The sequence below is a fragment of the Delphinapterus leucas genome, chromosome 16 (genome assembly GCF_059928025.1).
Source record: "Delphinapterus leucas isolate spDelLeu-1000000601 "Yukka" chromosome 16, BTC_Dleu_Yukka2, whole genome shotgun sequence".
Classification (NCBI taxonomy): Eukaryota; Metazoa; Chordata; class Mammalia; order Artiodactyla; family Monodontidae; genus Delphinapterus; species Delphinapterus leucas.
The window spans coordinates 86,043,846-86,064,631 of record NC_143144.1 but is presented as its reverse complement, the minus strand read 5'-3'; the positions used below and the strand labels follow the sequence as shown (position 1 = coordinate 86,064,631).

Genomic DNA, 20,786 nt, shown 5'->3' with positions numbered 1-20,786 from the left:
CCAAGGTGTGGGTAGAAAGCAGGGGCGCTGCTTGACTGCTCGCAGGCAAAGCCACATTTTTAATTCAGCTTCCTCTGAGCTAAGGCTTGGGGCGGGGGGCCCCTGGACAAGCAGGCTCCAGACGGGAGGACAGGGTGCCCAGGGAGTCTGGTGGCTGTGAGGGGTCTGCAGCCCTGCACACTCTCCCTAAAGTGTCAGCCTCCTGATAGCTGCCAGCCCTTCCAGACACAGCTGCTCCTGGCCTCTGGGCCCCTCCCAGCTGCCACAGGGGCGGCCCTGACCAAAGCGCAGGCCACTGCCCTGGGGGAGGGCCAGGCGTAACGGGCCCCGTGCGGCCCATTCTTTAGACAGACGGGCTCGGGTGCTGGGGGTGTCATTACAAATGGCACCAGATTGACAAGAAGCCTTGGTTTAAAACATATTTCAAACAGCAGAGCAGGGTAGGATATCCTGCTGCTTTTTTTGCTGTTTAAGGTTTGAGTAAGTTAATAAATCAGCCGTCTGCTGAGGTCAGCTTGGAACAAAGAGTAGAGATGTCTAATTAGCCCAGATCACAGAATTCACAGGCCAGCAACGCACTGAACAGAAGAAAAGAAATCCTTAATTGCTAAACTCCCATTGCCTGGAGCACACAGCAAAGTGGAAAGAGGCAACCCATTCAGTTAGTGGAAACAAAGAGGCCGGTGAAAATAAAGTCATATTAAGAAGCAGCTATGTCCTCTAGTCTCACATTTACAGTCACACAGACACTTTGGAAACATCACTTTTCCGTCATCAGGAAAGGTGAGAACAAGTCTCCACTCTCCCACCTAAATCAGCTGTTTAACCAGATGGTTTGGACCAGGAAGCCAACCTCCCAGGGAAGTCACTGTACGTGTCACGTAACGTGGCCAAGTTAGCCGGTCCACCCTGAGGTAGAGCTCCGAGATCTGCTCACCAAGGAAATGCGTGCAGCTGCTTCCACCCCACCGAGGGGGGTATTTGATTTCTGAAGATGGAAACTCCTCTAAGATCCCAGGGGCCTCGCACTCAGCGTCTCATTGCGCCCGACATGCCAAGGGTCTCAGCCAAGGGCACATTCCTGCATCTCCCGGTCCCGCTGCTTTAGACACAGAGGCCCGTCCGTGAAGGAGGTGCGTGTGCACCACGGGCACGCCCAGCCGAGGGGAGACACGCTCTGTCGGATGCATGGGGCCCCCACCTCACTCAGGGGGCTGCTTCCAGCTCAGGGAGCACATTCAAACCCGGGTAACGGGATGGCCAGGGAAGCCTCGGCGGGCGGCCGCGGGGAAGCTGGGCTGCTCTCCTGACGTGCAAGCAGCGCCGTGAAGAATCCACGCCCCCCCAGCAGTCTCTGCACGGCTTTAACCACTCTAACGAGCTGTCCAGGTAGCGCCACACACCGTAGGCTTTTATGAGAAAGGTGAAATTGGAGCTGCCTGTACTTCTTCGGTTTTATAGAATTTTTAATAACCATCTGAGCTCGTATTTTAGCGAATGATCGGCAGACATCCCCCGATTCCACAACGACACAGCATGAACGTGCCCGAAGCTGTTCCTGGGGCCCAGAGTCACACCCCCTCCCCGCCTGCTGCAGCCCAGTCCTTAGAGTGTGCCACCAGCCAGGCGCGGCTGGGACGACGGGGACGCACCTGAGCTCACAGAGGAAGTCAGAGCGAACCACCTCCTTCCCTTCCACTCTGACAGGGTAAAAATTTGGTCAGGAGCCCCCCCGCCCCAGGACCGAGTCTCTCCAGGGTCGCTGTGCAGCTGGGCACGGCTAACGAGGTAGCTCCAGAGCCTCCTGGGGCTCCAGACTTCCCTTCTATAAGATCCAGGGAGCCCTAAAAACAACAGGCCTGGGCCTCAGCAGGGAGGCCCCAATCCTGCAGTCACCTCCTGAAACCCCCGGGCGTTCCAAGGCGAGCTCCGCGGTGAGAAAAACCTCTGAGCCCCGAGCCCTTCCTGCAGCCCTGCAGCCCACCCGGCTCCGGGCCTCCCTGGCTCTGTCTGGGCGTGCCTGCCGGCCGCCGCATCCCCACCCTCCAGGAAGCTTCTCCTTGAGAGCTCTGTGCCCTCACGGGGTGCCACAGCCCCGGCCAGCACCCAGGGTCCCGGGGTCAAAGCAGGGACCTAACTCTCCACAGCTCCCCGGCCCTTCCCCGCTGGCTGGCCCAGCCATCCTTCTCGTGCCCGCGCCTGGCCCTGCGGGGGCCCTCAGCCTCACACCTCACCAGGGCCAGCCCGCCGCCTGCTGGCCTCTCTGACATGGCTACAGCCTCCCCTTCAGACCCTGTGAGCCACACCCAGAAGACCCCAAACTGGCTGGAGCCACAGGACAAGGGCTGGAAGAGCTGGGGCAAGTGGGCAGGGGCCAGGCCCCGAACACCAGCCGGACTGACCACGATGCTGCAGGGGAGCCTCCTGCTTTGGGCCACTTGGGAGTTGTCGTGTTCTTTGCAAAGTGGCTGCTCCTTGTTGAGGTCCCCTCCCTTCCTCCCTGGGCCGGGCTGCCAGCGAGACCCATCTACAGGCGGGGCTCCTGTCCCCCAGGGTGCAGGGAATTCAGGCCCCAGGTTCGCTACAAGCAGCACTGTCGGCAGGGTGCCCTTCGCTCGGGGCGCCGGCCACACGAGGACGCAGAGGCGCGGACCTCCCTGCACGCTCCTTGGCTTCCCGGTCGGGCTGCCCACGGCCCCTGCGCTGCGGCCTTGTGCCTGGGCTGCAGAAGGCCCCGGGCTGGCCTTCACTCGGCTGCAACCCTGTCTGGCACTGGCTGCTGCACAGCCGCCCCTGCGGTCACACATGCCCTGGTTCGGCGTCCACATGCCCTGGTTCAGCGTCCAGCGCTGGGTGGCGCGTGGGGAAGGGGGGCCGCGCGTCTCCCCCAGGCCAGCGCTTCCCTGAGCACTGGTAGACCTCTGACCTTCTGGAACCACGCGCCTTCCTCCCAGACCCAGGGAAGTCATCACCACGCCCCGGGATGGGCCAGTGCCACGGCTGGGGGAACAGCAACTCTTTGCCTGACGTTTCTAAGAAACTGGGATCGCCAAACATCTTCCAAGGGAATGGCAGACGGGGCCTCTCTGTGCGGGAGCCCTGGGACCCCGACGGCCGTCAGCACGGTCATCCCTGGGGCCGCGTCAGTGAACCTCGCTGCACCGTGGCTGTCCTGGGACCTGGGACCACGTCCCTCCTCTGGCCCGCAGCGCCCTGACCACTGCTGGCCCTGCACTGTGGCTCGGGGCCAGGCCCTGCCTCTGGACAGCCCCCAGCCCACCTCCCCTCCAAACCAGGCCCCTTCCTCAGACCTGCCCCCAGGCCCCTGCGGTGGGGCCTCTTCTGGACCACATCTTCTACCCTCCAGTTCTGCTCTAGCCCTGCTACCGCTCCCTCTCTTTCCAACCCCGCCTTCTCTGAAAAGGCCCCGGAGCCCCCATTCCCAGCCAAGGCCGCCCATCCCCCCGGGCTGGGGCGTCACACTTGACCTCAGTCATGGTCACCTCAGACGTGTCCGCACAGCTGGGCTGGGTGTCACCCCTGAACCCGCAGCCGGGCCTAGGGGCCAGGATGCTCTCACCAGCTAGAGCCTAAACGAGAAGGCCGAGGACGTGCTGGGCCTCAGTTAAGCAAGGGGGCACCACGGGGGCAGCACCGCCACGGAGAAAGGGTCCTGGCAGAGAGGCTTGGGCCATGATGCTGGGCTCGCGGGTGGCGGGAACTGGTGCTCACTGTGGCCCTCGCTCTGGGAGCACCTCCTGTGTGTTGGGCACGTGGCTGAGACTTCATGTGTGCTTTTCATTATTTGCTTTAAATTGCACAAAAACAGAACATTGATATGTACTGAAATATATGAAAGCTGTTAATACAGTAGATCCCAAGAGTTCTTATCACAAGGAAAACATTTTTTAACTTTTCTTTTGGTTTTTCTTTTTATCGTGTCTCCATGAACTGATGGAGCTAACTAAGCTCATGGGGGTAATCATTTCACATATATGTAAGTCAGACCACCATCTTGCACACTTTTTAAACCTATACAGTGATGTATGTCAATTATATGCCATAAAAACTGGAAACAATTATTTTGTATATTCTATAATATGGCTGGGCTCTGGGAATAGTAGCTGAGGTGGATGGGGGGCGCTGGGTCCTGATGCCGGCGGCCAGCACCTTGTGGACCGGCTTCCAACAGCGACACCTGGTGGAAGGGGCGGGAGATGCAGTGGGTGGAATGTGACCCCACCGCCCATTTCCTCCCCGCTGGGCTAAGTGAGACAGACGCGGAGCTGTGGGACTCTTGGCGGGGTGGTCTCAAAAGGGAAGTATTGGTCTTCTTGCTATCAGGCATGTATGTCTTCAATGATACACACATGAAAGATATATATGTGTGAAATATACACACAGAGACATATATACACACATATATATACACACGCATATATTGGGCACCTGGTCTCTGGAGCCAGGAGGATGCGCCCGATGAAGTTCCTGACCCACAAAGCGCGACGCTTTCCCAGACAGTGCACAGCTTGGGAATGTCAGGAGGGCCTGGGGCCCCTGACCATCAGCCGTGGGCCTCTGGTCTCGCCTCTCCGGGTCCAGTGAGCTCACAGACCGCAGAACCTGCCGTTATGGAGTGTGCGGACTCGTGCCGTCAAACATTAGCCGCTGCCTGGCTTGAGCTTAACCCGGGGCTGTGCGAGGGGGCCTCAGAAACCCCTTCCAGGAAACGGGGCTTCCTCTGCAGGTCCCTTGTTCTGGCCACGCTGGAACTGGGAGGAAAGCTGGGTGGGTGGAGGGGAGAGGACTGCGGCCTCCCCGGCCCTGGGGGGCGCTGACTGTGGTGAGTTCTGAAACGCACCCGGCTGTTTTTAGCAGCCTGGCCTCTCTGCAGTCTGCAAACCAACAGTAGGGGTGTGAGGTGCGCTGTGCAGGGAACCCTGCCCGAGAGCGAGGCCGAAGCCATGCCTGCCCCTTGCCCCTGCTGCCCGCACCCCGCGCCCTGCGCCCCACGCCCCGCACATACCAGCCGGCGGATCTCCCGCTCGCACTCCTTCTTGATGCGGGAGATCTCCTCCTGGTGCAGGTGGTACACACTCCTGATCTCCGCGGCCTTGACCTTGTCGGCCTGGGCGACCATCGTCAGCGCCTCCTCCACCTGCTTCTTGGCCCCCTTGAGCTCGGAGATCTCCTGCTGCATCCTCACCTTCTCCACCTCGAAGCCCTTGCGCGCCTCCTCCTTGGCCTCGGACAGCAGCATGGCGCGCACCTTGTCGGGGGCGCTGTCACGCAGGGCGTGCAGCAGCGCCCGAAGCCGCTGGTTCTCGCTGTCCTTGACCTTGGCGACCCGCAGCAGCTCAGCCTCGTGCTGCCGCAGCAGCGTCTCCCGCAGGGCCTGCAGCTCCTTCATCTTTTCCTCGTGCAGCTTCGTCTTGAGCTCGGTGAGCAGGACGGCGCTCTTGTGTTGCTCGTGCTCCCGCAGCTGCCTGAGCTCCTGGCTCTTCTCCCTTTCCACACGGCTGACCTGCAAGACCAGTGCAATGCCCACTGTCCGTGAGCCAAACTCCACGTTTGCTGAAACCCAAGTGCAAGTTTTGGGAAGGCGGTTTTTCTTGCAAACTTGGGAGCAACCGTCTATTCGAGGATGGCTCATTAAAACATGCCTGGACAACAGAATCAACCCTTGTCGGTGGACAGCGTGAATGTGCACCCAGAGGCGTCAAGCCTGGAAGCCCCACTGGCCCGGAAAGTAAAACTGCAGACACACGGGCCCCCGGAAACCTGCAGTGCACGGGAGGGTGAAACCCTCACCTCAAATGAATCTGCCAAGGAATGGGCACAGCCCGTGGGGAGCAGGGCGGGTGCGGGCTCCTGCCCTCCAGATGGCTTCGGCCCCTCCCCCTTCAGCCCAAATAAAGGGATGTCTCGCTTACCTTCTGTGACACTCTCGGCAAACGGAGAAACCGATCTAGACAGCTGTACTGTCTGTCTACATGATGTCTGATGTCTAGATTTTGGGGGACACTCACTGTTTTTTTTTACTGAATGGTTTATTTCCATCCGAAAGCTCTGACCTTGGCTGAATGACCCCACCACACACCATGTGGCATGAAGCCGCCGCTCAAACTCTATTTAGGAAATGAAAGAATGGCTGGGATCCGGATTTGCCCCGGGTCTACGTGGGGGGCGAGGGGCAGACAGACAGGAGGAGTCCGGCTGGAGGCACACCTGAGTGCACAGCCCTGCCACCCTTCCCCAGACACGCCAAGGGTGCCCTCCGCTTCCTGCCAGAACCCTGAGAAACGCAGCCCCCTACAGACCCCTCACACTCAGTGTGTCCAGAGGGACGCTTCCCTTCCCCCCACCAGCCGCAGAGGTCTGTGCTCTCAGTCCAGGCACCTCGAGCGGGTCTGTCATCCTCGGCTCACGTCACCCCAGTCCCGTCAGCGAGTCCTGCCACCACCACCTGCAGGGTGCACCGTTTGTCTGTCACCTCCCTGGCCCCCCCACGGCTCCCAGGCCTCCGCTGCCTCCTACCGCCCTTCCCCACCACCCACTCTCCACGGAGAGAGCTCAGGAAGCACGAAGCTCGCCACTCTGGTCCCCGTGTGAGCCTCTTCTCTGTCTGTCTCCCGGTGCATTTGGAATAAAAGCAGCACCAGCCCCAGCAAAGAGGGCACCACCTGCAAGACCCCGTGCCACCCACGGGGCACATCCTTGCGGGAGAACGAGGCACGGGCCACGGCCCCGCTCCGTGGGGACTCATGCCCTGCGCTTTCTGTTCTCTCCCCGCAGAGGCGTGTAGGCTCTGACCCCACGACCCTGGACGTGCGCCTGCTGCCACCCTCCTGGCTTGCTCTGCCCGGCCCGGCCCAGCTTCAGCCCCGAGTGGTCTCCCGCGGTCTCGGGCGGCAGCCTCCTGGGGTCAGGAGCTCCCGGGCCCCCTGCAGCGACCCCGTTACTTTGTGTCACTGTCTCCACAGCAGTCGTCACTCCCGCAAGCGCCTTATTTCTCTCTCTCTGTGGCTGAGCCGTCTGCCTTCCCTGCCAGGGCCGTGGCCACCTTGTCCTCTGTTATTTCCCCCTTTAGAGCAGACCTGGGACGCTGACTCCCTCAGCTGGTGCACCCCAACGGGCAGTCCTATTGTCCAGTGGGGTTTGGTCCCGAGCCTGCCCTCAGGATGGCTCAGACCCTGCAATGCTTGCAGAAACTCTAATAACCGGGGCCCCTGACAAGTCCCCAGCGGCACACGGGGCACCGTGAGCACCGGCCCAGCTCTTTGGGTTTCTGCCTGGAGAACTGGGCTATTGCTGAAAGCCTCGAGCAGACAGATATTCATCTTCCATTTAAGTGAATCTCCCTTTTGTCCAGTTTAAATTGAGTTCAAGACACCCAGAAAAGCAAGATTTGGATGGGGGGAATTTCTCAGTCGTGTGGGCGTGGTGACTCTCTAGGGGAGCCCACTGGTGCCATTTCAGAACCTGCTCAGGGCGGGAGGTGCTGCCGTCCCTACAGCGGGTGGGGTGCGGAGGGTCGGCAGAGTGGGTCCTGAAGCTGGACGTGGTGGAGTCAGAAGCGCCACCCGCATCTGAGATCCAGGGCCCAGCTCCTCTCCCCTTGATGGATGACGTAACACCCACCTTCAGGACACCCTCTTGGATGGGAATCAGCAGAGAAAAGAAAAATGACGTAGCATGTATCATAGAGGCGTGTTTTGTGTTTTGTTTTGTTTGGAGCAGAGAGAGAGACATCAGCCGAACAGTTCAGGGTTAGATGGGGTTTAACCCTCTGAGCTAAGCTGTGTGCAGTGAAAACGGAGACTACGCCCGCCTGTGGTTACCCTTCGGTCCAGTGCCCGTGACTCTGCTGTGGAACAGGTGTCTGCCACAGCCCACATCAGACTTGCACGAGAGGCCTGGCTAAAAATGAGCCGACACGGGGCTGGCCTCCCGGCCTCCCGGCCTCCGGGCCTCCCAGCCTCCCTGACTCCCTGCCCATCCCCGCAGCAGCCCCAATGCTGCTGGAGCAATTGGCTCTGACAGAGCCAACAGCATGGCTGGGCTCCCTTTGGAACCCCTGCCTCCACGACGGCCACCGTGGTTACCGGAAGCTGGAGAGGAAGATCTGGCAGCTGAAGGAGAGGAGAACAAGCAACACGAGTGAGGGTCCCGGGAGACGCTCTGGGGCTGGAATTGGTGCTCAGCTGGGCTCGCTCACTTGCAGTTCTGAGCAAAGGCACTGACCACAAGGACCAGTCCAGTGGCTTCCTGGAAGCCCCGCCAGGAGGCGCCCGTGAGTGCACTGGTACTTGTCTCTGCCACGCGCTCACTGTTCCTCTCCTCTCTGAGGCTCCGTCCACTAAGGAGCGGTGAATTCCTTCCCTTAGTGTCTGGGCCGAACCAACAAGCTCCCCTGGCCACGGAGACCGGCTGATGGCGGGCACGCAGGGTGTGCACAGGTGTGCACAGGTGTGCAGCTCCAGCGGGTGGAGGGGGGAAAGGGCTCATGGCCCCAAATAGCACTGAAAATTGAAGATTGACCAACATGACCCGGATCCCTGAGCTCAAACAGCTCTCCATGACACAGAACTTTTTAGGAGCTCCCAGCAGCTCTGTAATAACCTCGGCCTCACTGTACCCTCCTCAGAGGCTGGGAGTAAGAAAAGCACAGGAACCTGCTTGCAGACCATAAACTCCTGCAAATAAGCACCAGTTTTTATCATTATCTTTCAGCACGTTTCCCCCTTGCTGCCTCGTTCACAGGCTGGCCTCTTTTCCCTCTCAGAGTGAAGTTCACTTTGGTAAGGGGAGGGGGCGGGGAGTCGGAGGGAAGAGGGAGGGGGACGATGGAGGGAGGGTGGGTTTGTCGTCAGGATTCCTCCTCCATGTGGAACCCTGTCTGCTCCACAAACCTGCATGGGAATAAACAGCTTCTCCTCCAAACTCCAAAGTTCTCATTGAGCCTCTCCTAGAAATTAACCCACAGTCTCCGATGCAGAGAAGACTTTTTCTGGGCAAAGACCCTTCAGGCAAGTGGGTCTCACGCTGACTGCATGACAGCACCAGGGAAGCTTTAAAAAACACGGGCGCCTGCATCTCACACCCCAAAATGATGACATATTGTCATGGGGCAAGGGGTGGCCTGGGCCTTGGGACTCCTTTTACATTTCCTGTCCAGGTGAGTCTGAGGTGAAGGCAAGGAGGAGAGTTGTCGTGGCTCCACCCCTGGGGTCTAACACGAAGTCTGGGGAGAGCTGGGGGGGCTGCGGGAACCCCAGGAACTTGGGGCCAGGCCCATTAGGCCCGCCGATCACCCCAGAGAGGCCCCAACACACACACACACACACACACACACACACACACACACCATGCACATATGTACACCTGTCCTCACACATGTACATGCGTGTACATTCACACGCACACATGGGCTGTGGAACTCTAGCTGCGGTGTGCTCTCTGGGGCTGTGAAATATGTGAGAAGGACAGTTAAAACCAGTTGTTCCTCGGCATCCAATAAAAGGGTTGAGGATGCCCTCCTCCCACTCACGTCTGCCCGGAAGCGGGTCCCGTCCCGTGAGGCCCAGCGAGCCCCTCTGCCAGGTGAAAACAGACGGCAGCCGACCGTACGGACTGGCTGGACGTCCGGATGTGCTTCTGATGGATGCTCAGGGTCAGCCCGTGGTGGAGGCCCTGGTGCTGCGGCCCCGTGTGAAGTGGGAGTGATGGGGGCTGGACCAGGGCCCAGCAGGCCACCACGGGCCTGGGACTCTTCAGGGGCAGAGGAGGGGGCTCCAGACAGCATCAGGGCAGACCTGGAAACTGGACAAGAACAAGAACCTTGGGGCTGGAGACGGGGGGACACTAGCGAGTCCCACATGGGGCCGAGGCAGCCTTTTCCCAGCAGGTGGGGCGCCGGCACGGCGGGACCCCATCCAGCCGACTAGCCAAATGGCTCAGACCTGCTCTTAGAAAGAAATGGCCCAGGCAGCTCGCAGGTCGGCCGTTTCAGCAGCGGTGGCCACCGCCGTGCTACTGTCCTTGGTCAAGACCGGCTTCAATACTCAGGCCAGACCACAGCCCCACGAGGATGGACCACGCCCAGCTCGTGACCAGCACAGACCTGGCACAGAGCAGGCGTCACAGGACAGGGTGGCCACATGCACAGTCCTGACCGGGACGTCCCTGAGAGTGACGGGCAGTCGTTATGCCGGAAAGACAGAGCCTGGGGACACAGTCCTCCACCGACAGATTGCTGAGCAGAATGGAGATGCTGTTTGTCAAGTCTGTCAGATATTATTCGTGAGAAGAGAAGGCATCAGAATCAAATTACGGTTAAGAGCTGAGATTGTGCTGTTGCTGATTTAAGTTGCAGAGAGAAGGTGCATCTCTTTAATGGCAGCGTCGGACCGGCCACAGGCGGGCCCTGCACTCCGCGCTCAGTGCCGGGCAGCAGGGTGCGCCGGGCACTGTGGCCTAGAGCTTCGTGCCTCGTGGTCCCAGGGCTCTGGTGCGGTCCGTGCAACACCCGCTCTGGGTGGAAACGGCCACCACTTGTAACGCCGCAAACATTTGGAGCTCTCAAAGGCCAGTTAACAAACGTGCGGGGCCCTGGAGACAGCTCAGGGGCCTACAGAAGTTTAAGCTCAATGGATAAAACAGTGCCCTGGGAGGGATCCTAATTCATTGCTCACAAGCGATTAGACACATCACTTTTCTACCAGCAAGGATGTTTTCCTTCCTTAAAAAACTAAAAATAGAATTACCATACGACCCAGCAATCCCACTACTGGGCATATACCCAGAGAAAACCATAATTTAAAGAGACACATGCACCCCAAGGTTCATTGCAGCTCTATTTACAATAGCCAGGACATGGAAGCAACCTAAATGCCCATCGACAGATGAATGAATAAGGAAGATATGGCACATATACACAATGGAATATTACTCAGCCATAAAAAGGAATGAAATTGGGTCATTTGTAGAGATGTGGATGGATCTAGAGACTGTCATACAGAGTGAAGTAAGTCAAAAAGAGAAATACAAATACCGTATACTAACGCATATATGTGGAACCTAGAAAAATGGTACAGATGAACCGGCTTGCAGGGCAGAAATAGAGACACAGATGTAGAGAACAAACGTATGGACGCCAAGGGGGGAAAGTGGCGGGGGGCAGGGGGTGTGGTGGTGGGATGAATTGGGAGATTGGGATTGACGTGTATACACTAATAAGTATAAAATGGATGACTAATAAGAACCTGCTATATAAAAAGAATAAATAAATAAAAATCCAAAAAAAAAAAAGGATGTTTTCCTCTGTGGTCTTACTTCTAGAAACATTATCTCCTGCCAATCTCCAACGACTGCTCTACAATCGGGGTCCATTTCAGGAACAGACACTAGAGCAGAACCCGCAGCCCTGCCCACGTCGGATGGTCTTCTTGGTGTTGCCCCTCCCCCTCCCTGGCCAGGTGCCCTGGCCCAGGTGCGTGTAAAGATGGGACAAGGGCACAGTCCCACTCCTGATTCACGTGTAACAGAGCTTCCCTCTGAATAAATGGACGCGACCCCTGACTCCCCAAGAGCCTCATGCTTCCTGGCGCTCTGAGTTGCCTGTGGTCTTCTGCATGTCGGGCCAGGTTCCTGAACACTTGGTCCTGCTTCTTGGTCTCCCAGGTTATCAGGGGAGGGGGAGGCATTCTTCCTCTGGCTCATTATTTTTTTCGGTGTGTTCTTTTCTACAGTGTTTTTGTCTACAGGGTCCCAAGTGGCTCTGTCCACAGAGGCGAGAAGTCGAAGTCTGCGGCCTGCCCCCTGGAGCTGTTGCGAGGATGTAGCATTCCCGTGTGGGTGTGGGGGGAAGGGGTCTCCCACAGGAGTTTGGGGCATAACTGGGATTTGCGGATTTGGAGATCACTCCCGTGTTATCACACCCACTCGTCTCCAGGGACAGGGCGGCCCCAGCCCCACGTGCACATGGCCTCCTGCTGCTGGCGTGGAATCCTCCCGCTGCTCTCTGTCTCCCCCTCTCGGCTTCCCCGCTGTACCCCCTCCTCTTTGTGAAACAGGCAACATGCTGGCATCTACATCACCCACCTCACTAGCTTTGGAAAGACAATGACCTTCATGCTTTTTTCGCATGACTTACGGTAACAAATATGCTGACCTGGTGACCAGGACATACCTAGTCTGAAGGCAGCTGTCAACCAAGTTCATGGTCCCCTGTGGGTCTCAGTCTCTCTCCAATGTCCTGGTCCAGACAGTACATTTTTAGGCCCTTCCCACCTGCATGGCCCTCCGTGGCCTGACCCCTAGGCCACCTCTCCTGACGCTCTTCCTGGCCGCCGGTTGCATTACGGGAGCCCCCTTCGTTCCCACCTTCACATGTCGGCTTGGAGGCTGTAACCCCGCCCAGCTGCCCAGTTCCTGTTTCTTGCATGTCTCCCTCCACCTGGATGTGGTCCTGGGGGCAGGGTGCTCAGTACGTCCTTCCTGCGTGGCCGTCCATGGCCTGGAGCTGGGGGGTGGCTGGACTTCAGCACAGGGTTCTCCCCATGGGGTCCCCTCCTCCCAGTTAGGACTAGTGTGTTTCGTAACAGCAGGTGTAACGCTTGGGTGTGTCTGCTCTGTTCCTCACACACGGTTCCAGGCCAAGCTGGGGGCACGGCTTGTAGGAGGGACCGAGGGGTGCAGGCAGCAGGGGCTGCTCTGTGCCCAGCCTAGAGCCGGAGCCTCCTTGAGCCTGTGACAGAGACACAGGGGCATCATGTCGCTTTGATTCTTTCTTCTTTCCGCTTCAAGGATCCCAGTACTTCCCCCCCTTTAATACAACGTGGAGTTAACTTAGACGGAGCTTCCAAGAGGCCTCTCCCTTGGAGCTTCTCCCTACTAAGCTCCTCCCTCTTTTCAGAAGGGTCTCCATCCGAGGTGGTCCCACTTATCTCCAGCACCCTGGCAGCAGGAGAGGCCTGTTTTCATTTAAATAATTTCATTCTTTGCTGTTGAGTCTCCATTCCTGCATATCCCCCTCGGTGATGAACTAACCGTGGGCCTGAAATCCGCAACGCTTAGCCTGCGGCTGCCGCGTACGTTGGCATCTCTCTGTGCTCCACAGGGACCTTCTTGACCCTGGAAACCGCAACCTGCAAGACGAGGTGTTGAGTCCCTAATAAGGAAGAGGAGGCAGCTGGCGCCCGGTCCTGAGGCCGCCTTCCCCACCCCTGGGGCACGAGAGCCTCCACCCCTGTTCTGTCCAGCCCCTTGGGGGCCGGGAAAGGGTCCCTCCGGCCATCCACCCACTTCCATCATGAGGTCCAGAACCAGGCCCTCCTCCTTGGGTGCTGCAGGAGCATCTGGAATGTGTTGGAAACTGGACGGAAGGCTCCAAGTCCACAGAGCTGGCCGCACACATTTGTCCTGCAGTTGTAACAATGACGTTAACACGTGCGAAGACTTCAGAAGGGTGGCGAGGGTGGACGCTGTTAGCATTTGCCGTAAAGATCGAATTCGCTTCTTATTCCCCCCTTGGCCAGGGCGTAGGCACCACCAACCCACCGCGTGTTTGGGGTAAAGCGTCCGTCTCTAGACTGCGCAGACAGAGCTGAGGAGATTCCCCGGGAGCTGCCTGTGGTCCTGGTGCAGCCCTGCTGGCGGCCACAGCAGGAGACGCCCTCCCGGGAGAGACTCCAAGGGTAACACAGACGCATCTTCTATTTACTGGACTGACGGCAGGGAGAGGAAGGAAACGCAGGCAAGAACCGAAGAGGAAACACCGCAGGCAGTTCCCACGCCGTGTGCGCCCTGCGCTGGGAAGGAAACCAGGCGCTGCTCCCAGCTCACCGCCCATCGGGGAATGGAGTGATGGAAACCGAGGACCCCCACCCTGGGTGCCGCGTCAGGGTCACTGAGCACCTCCCGTGAGCTGAGCCCCTGTCTGAGCCCACATCCCCATGACAGCTGCCCCGTGGGACCAGCGCCATGGCTCTCGGTCTCAGGGAGGCCCAGGCCTCCTGGTGGGTGTGGGGCGAGGCCGGGCTCGGACCCAGGACCGTGCGGGGGAAATAAGGGCGGGCAGCGGGTCTGCCAGCTTCTGGCTCATCCACCTTCAAATCCAAAATGACAGCACGTGCTAATGCCGGGCGGCAGGTACCTGTACACACACGCGCGCGCGAAAACACACACACACACACACACACACACACACACACTTCTTAAAATCTAGAATGTTGGGACTCCCCTGGTGACACAGTGGTTAAGAATCCGCCTGCCAATGCAGGGGACACATGGGTTCAAGCCCTGGTCCAGGAAGATCCCACATGCTGTGCAACAACTAAGCCCGTGTACCACAACTACTGAGCCCGTGAGCCACAACTACTGAGCCTGCACACTAGAGCCCGTGAGCCACAACTACTGAGCCCACGTGCCACAACTACTGAAGCCTGTGAGTCACAACTACCGAAGCCTGCGCGCCGCAACAAGAGAAGCCACTGCAATGAGAAGCCCGCGTGCAGCAGCGAAGAGCCAACACGGCCAAAAATAAATAAATAAATACAATTAAACAAAAATCTAGAATGTTTTAGATGATGCTTGGCTGGGAACGTGCAGGTCTGGCTGGGACGCACCAGTGGGAGCCGGGAGGCCGGGCGGTGGCAGATAATGATGCGTGGGCTCAGAGAACGTCCTCAGGTCTCGCGGCCGGGCCTGCGTTCCTGGTCTGTCTGTACCCCTGCTGCTCCTTTCCACTGCCCCCTGCACCTGCTCTGGGCCGGCCACAGGCCCGGAGGCTGAGCAGAGAAATGAGGGGTCGTTACCTACTACACCACGTGGGTGTGTCTTTCTGCAGGAAAGCCAGTGCTCCCTGGGATGGCACGTCCCGCCTCGGCCCCTGGGGCACTGTTGCCTCCAGCCCACGCTCCAGCTCAGCCAGGAGGCGGGGGAGGGGGGCAGAAGGGCCGGGGAGAAGACAGGGGTGGCAGCAGGACCAGTGGGACTGGCAGCTACCCTCTGGGGAGGTAGCTCTCGGCAGCGAAGCCCAAAGTGGAGGCTTCAGAGCAGCCGGGGCTCGGAGAGCTCAGTTCTGCAGAAGGTGAGGCCATAGGCCTGTGGGGTTTTCCCTCTCTTCTCTTTTTTTTTTTTTTTGCGGTACGCGGGCCTCTCACTGCTGTGGCCTCTCCCATCGCGGAGCACAGGCTCCAGATGCGCAGGCTCAGTGGCCACGGCTCACGGGCCCAGTTGCTCCGCGGCACGTGGGATCTTCCCGGACCGGGGCACGAACCCGTGTCCCCTGCATCGGCAGGCAGACTCTCAACCACTGCGCCACCAGGGAAACCCTCTTCTCCTTTTTCAACTGAAGTATGGTTGCTGTACAATATTATCTAAGTTACAGGTGTACAGCACAGTGATTTGCAATTTTTAAAGGTTATATTCCATTTATAGTTATAAAATATTGACTATATTCCCTGTGCTGTACAATATATCCTTGCCGTTTATTTGTTATACATAATAGTTTCTACTTCTTTTTTTTTTTTTTTTTTTTTTTTTTTGCGGTACGCGGGCCTCTCACTGTTGTGGCCTCTCCCGTTGCGGAGCACAGGCTCCGGATGCGCAGGCTCAGCGGCCATGGCTCATGGGCCCAGCCGCTCCGCGGCATGTGGGATCTTCCCGGACCGGGGCACGAACCCACGTCCCCTGCATCGGCAGGCGGACTCTCAAGCACTGCGCCACCAGGGAAGCCCTAGTTTGTACTTCTTAATCCCCTACCCCTATCCTGACCCTCCCCTTTGCCCTCTCCCTACTGGTAACCACTAGTTGGTTCTCTACATCTGTAAGTCTGCTTCTTTTTCGTTATATTCACTAGTTTGTTGTACTTTTTAGACTTCACATATAAGTAATGTCAAATGGTATTTCTCTTTCTCTGTCTGGCTTATTTCACTTAGCATAATGCCTTCCAAGTCTATCCATGTTGCTGCAAATGGAAAAATTTCATTCTTTTTTATGGCTGAGTAATATTCCATTGTGCATATATGTACCACATCTTCTTTATTCATTCGTCTGTTGACGGACACTTAGGTTTCCTCCATATCTTGGAAATTGTAAATAATGCTGCTATGAACATTGGGGTGCATGTGTCTTTTCAAATTAGTGTTTTTGTTGTTTTTTTTTCAGATATATACCCAGGAGTGGGATTGCTGGGTCATATCGCAGCTCTGTTTCTAATTTTTTGAGGAACATCAATACTGTTTTCCACAGTGGCTGCAACAATTTGCTCTCGTACCAACAGTGCACGAGTGTCCCTTTCCTCCACACCCTCACCAACACTTGCTGTTTGTGTCCTTTTTGACGATGGCCTTTCTGACAGGTGCGAGGCGATGTCTCACTGTGGCTTTGATTTGATTTCCCTTAGGATTAGAGATGTTGAGCATCTTTTCATGTGCTTGTAGGCCACCTGCACTTCCTCTTTAGAAAAGCATCTATTCAGTTCTTCTGCACATTTAAAAATCAGGTTGTGTTTTTTTGATGTTGAGTTGTACGAGCTGTTTATATATTTTGGGTATTAACCCCTTATTGCTCATAACATTTGCAAATATTTTCTCCCATTTAGGAGGTTGTCTTTTAGGGTCTTGTGTTTTCAACAAGAGTCACAGGAAACTCTGATGCACAGTGAGGTCTGGAAACCACAGCCTAAGGGGCCTTAACTAGAAAGAACCACAAGCAGAGGTAAAAAAGATATGAGTCCTTTTCTAGCCGGGGCAACGAGGGTGCCTGTAGGAAGGCACGCTGACAGGCTGGTGCGGCCAGAGCAGCCCGCACTCGGGCAGCAAACCCAGTCCAGGGTGGATTCGACGCGGATCTGAGTCCTGGAGCTTCCAACTGCGTCCACCTCCCTGAAGGGCCCCCTGCACTCTCATGGGCCCTGCTGTGGTCACTGTCGCACTGCAATCACACACGCTCTTGCACGTGTGGTCCAGGACACGCAGACAGGGGTGTTCACCGCAGGGCTGCTGCATGTGCTGGACCATGTGAGTGGGATGAAGGAACCCTCGAGAGTTCCAGCCTCCCAGACACACGGTGAAGGGAAGAAGAAAAAGGGACTCAGAACCGTGTGTCATTTATGCTTTAAAAAGAGACACACAGGTGCGTTCAAGAAACTGTAACTGGAACCCCTCTGGGAGGTGACCTGGGGTGTGGACCCAAAGAACAGAGGCTCCCTGATGCTGGGCCTTTTCTTCTCTTCCTTTGGAGTTGAACCAAGAGGTTATATCATCTTCTCAAAAGGCAGTAAGTACACCTTGTATAAATAACAGAGCCTCTGACACCAGGCCCAGGGCTCTTGTCTGCCACCAGGGAGAGCTGCGAGCTCCGACCCGGCCAGACTTGGGCTGTTGGCCAGCCAGGGGCCGGCACACGCCCCCTTGGACTGCCGCAGGATGGATGGGTTTTGATAAAAGCTGCACGTGGAATACGTACGATGCTGCTGTAAATGGTGGACAGAATCAAGAGATTCCGGCAAAAGTACCCTTACTTAGTGATTTCTATCACGCGGCGTTTCTTTGCATTGAAAAGACAATTGCTATTATATTTTTACCCAATAAAACAAAGGGTTTCATTATCATTAGGTTCCCAACAAGTCAGCCCCTCTTCTCTTTCATCCGCAAACGGGGGAAGAGGAGGGCCAGAGTGATGTCCGAGGCTTGGCCTCGCAGCCCCTACAGTCTGGTCAGGACAAGATGCTTGGAGCGCCCACGTGCCTCTAGGGCGCAGAACAGATGCTCTCTGCGTCCGGGGACAACTCGACAACTCTCCATCCCAGGCCACTGATGTTCGTGCCTTTGCCCCGTGCTCCAGCCAGGCAGCGTGTCGGGGCCCCCTGGGCTGTCCTTGCTGGCTCTGCGACCACCTGGCACAGAGCAGGTGCTGACACCGATGCTCTCCAACTCCCTGGGTCCTCACCATGGGCACTCAGCAGGCTCTGACTCTCCTGCAGGCCCAGCGAGGTGGCCTGGCCACGGGAGCAGCCACGTGGTCACTGTGACAGCCGCCTTCTAGTGTCCATGCTGGAGGCCCTGCGCCCGGAGCTGTCTCTGTCCCCTTTCACAGAGCAGGGGACCTAGGAGGGAGGGAGGTGACCAGGACCGGCCGGCACGCTTTTTCTGTAACGGGCCACGCACGTAGTCTTTCAGGCTTGTGGCTCAGATGGTGCTGCTGTTACTAAGCTGATGTGTAAATGAACGGGCGGGGCCGGGTCCTAACGACTTATCTACCAACAATGAAGTCTGAATTCCCTATAATCATCACACATCACAAAATACCATCCCTCTTGTGATTTAACCAGGAGGTTGCGAAGCAGCTGGCCCCCGCCTCCCGTGACTCCCTCCCTGACCGGGCCTCCCGGGAGGGCAAGGCTGAGGGGCCGTTACGCCGGCCAGACCACAGCCAGGGACCTTTCAAACCCTCCAGGAGAGAAGCCCGCCCTGGTGTTCTCCCCTCCCCACGCCTCCCTCTCTGCAGACTTTCTCTTCTTTCCATCTCCTTCCCAAGAGCCCATGTACTTCCTAGTGGCTCCTGGGTGGGGAGCGAGGAGAGGACAGAGGTGACAGAGAGGGAGGGAAGCGTGGGTCAGGGGACGGCCCCCCGGGCCTGGCCTGGCACTGAGAGAGGAGGGCATCCTCTGACCAGGACCCCCTCAGCCGCAGCACAAGCCCAGCCTTCCCTGCAGGCTGCAAGGACCCGCGAGGGCTGGGTGTCGGGGCAGGGGGTCATCACAGGGCTGCCCAGGTAGGGCCCGCTGGGGTCTGGGACTGACGCTTCCAAGTGGGTCGGTTAGGAGAGCTGCCTCCCAACACCTGGAAGCCTTGAGCCCAGGGCCTGGCTGTTTGCTTTGGGGTTGTTATATTTGGGTGAAATTCCACTGTGACCAGTTCAGGGGGAAGCGGCACCGTTCCAGGGACGGTGTGGTTGGACAAGGCCCCTCGGCCCACACGCTGAGGACCAGGGCTGCTCCCGCTGGGTCAGGGCATGTCCGCACGCTCCCCTGTGGATCTGGAGCCCCCTCCCCAGCGCTGTCTGTGCTCCCGAGCTGCCTTGAGAGCCGCTGGGACCCGGGGACCACCTGGGCTGGCATATCTGCAGAGACCTGGCTCCACCCGCTCCGGGCAGGCCCTGGGGGCCCAGAAAGGCGTGGCGAGGCGGGGGGGGCCAGGAAGGCGTGGCGAAGCGGGGGGGGGGGGGGGCGGGGGGCCCAGAAAGGCGTGGCGAGGCGGGGGGCGGCGCGGGGGGGCGCGGGGGGGCGCGGGGCCCACCTTGCTCTTCTCCTGCTGCAGCTCGATCTGGATCTCGGTGAGCTTGGCCCGCAGCTCCTCGTTGGCGGCCTGCAGCGCCGCGAGGACCTCTGCCTTGTCCCCCTTGCTTCGGCCGCCCGCGCCCTTCTTGGACATGGTGAGGGTGGCCCGAGGAGCGCTCGGGGCGGGCCGCTCGTCCGGGCTGGGCTGTGCACGCCGAGCTGGGCTCCGCTACATTTTCTCAGTCACCTGCAGGGAAAGCACACCTGGTGAGCAGGCCTGAGCTCGGCGCCGCGGGCAGGGTGGGCGGGGCCGCGCTGGCTCCTGACTGCCCGCCAGGTCACAGCCCCGGGCCGCAGGGGCCTTCTGCGCTCTGCACAGCACCCCTGACGGGGACCCCCCCAAAGCCAGAGCAAGTCCCCTGCCTCACATGTGGCCAGCGCTTAATGAATGTTTGCTCTTTGCCCCTTTGGAATAAGACACCGGGGACCCAAAGTTAAGGCCCGTCTTTCATACAAGGGTGTGCAGCAGCCTGATGGGAACAGTGGGTTAGAAACACCAAAGGGAGTGGCGGCTGGGACCCCTGGGCCCCTCCACGGGGCCTACAAACTTCACCTCGGAAGGGGTCACACCCTCAGCCCAGGTGCCCGAGCCAACTCAGCGGGTGAGCACGTGCCCTGGGCCACCCTGGGTGCCAGCACCCCGCCCCAGGCCAGCTCATCCATCACCCAGCCCCGTGCCCGAATCTGCTGCCCCCAGGCCTGGGGCCGCCCCTCCCTCCTCCTGTGTCCTAGTGCCAGCGCAAGTGTGGGAAATGGGTGCATCCACCAACTTTGCCTGGATGAAAAAGCAGAGGCAGGCTGAGTCCTGCTCTGCACTCATTCCCTGCGACACCCCGTGCCTCAGTTTCCTCACCTGCACAGAGAGATACAAGAGTGCCCCCAGTGTCCCCCAAGGCCTCCATCCTGTGCTTTAGACACCCATGCTGAGGTGCACAGCGGGTCCCATCCACCTGGTGAGGCTCTTCAAGGCCTGGTCTGGGAGGCCCTGGTCTGGGAGGTCCTGGGGGACCACTGGGACCCACTGGCCAGGAGCTCTGGGTGGGAGGCCGTGCCGTCAGCCAGCCCTCAGCCTTCTGTGAGTAGGGACCTGGCCCCATGGCTGCCCTGCAGTGTCCCCGGGCCCGGTCTCACAGCGACTCCCCTGGACCAAGCCCCACCCTCCCTACGTCCCCGCCGTGACCCTCTCCAGCCTGTTCTCCACGCCGTCTCACGAGCAACTGTGCCAGGACCCAGCCCCCCGGCCCTACCCTCCCGCCTCCCCGTGTCCTGCCATCGCAGTGAATTCCCAGCGCCTGTGCGATTCACTGGCTGAGCTCCTCGCCAACTGCTATTTACCCGATGTTTTCTGAAAATGGTCTTGTTTTTAAATGAAGCTCTGCAGGCCGTTCCTGGATAGAGAGGCAGCATCACCAGCCATCTAACAGGTAACCAAGGGCCAGGT

The 20,786-nt window shown here is 58.4% G+C and overlaps 1 protein-coding gene across 1 annotated transcript in view; it reads right to left on the bottom strand.

Moving 5' to 3' along the window:
• The window catches only part of JAKMIP3 (Janus kinase and microtubule interacting protein 3), a 92,175-nt gene that overhangs the window by 25,401 nt on the left and 45,988 nt on the right, over positions 1-20,786 (bottom strand). Inside the window, exons 3-4 of the mRNA XM_022568415.2 lie at positions 19,305-19,532; positions 5,027-5,524 (exon numbers count right to left, since the gene is read on the bottom strand). Coding sequence (XP_022424123.1) covers positions 5,027-5,524; positions 19,305-19,439 — 633 coding nt within the window. The 5' untranslated portion in view covers positions 19,440-19,532. The remainder of the gene's footprint in view (positions 1-5,026; positions 5,525-19,304; positions 19,533-20,786) is intronic.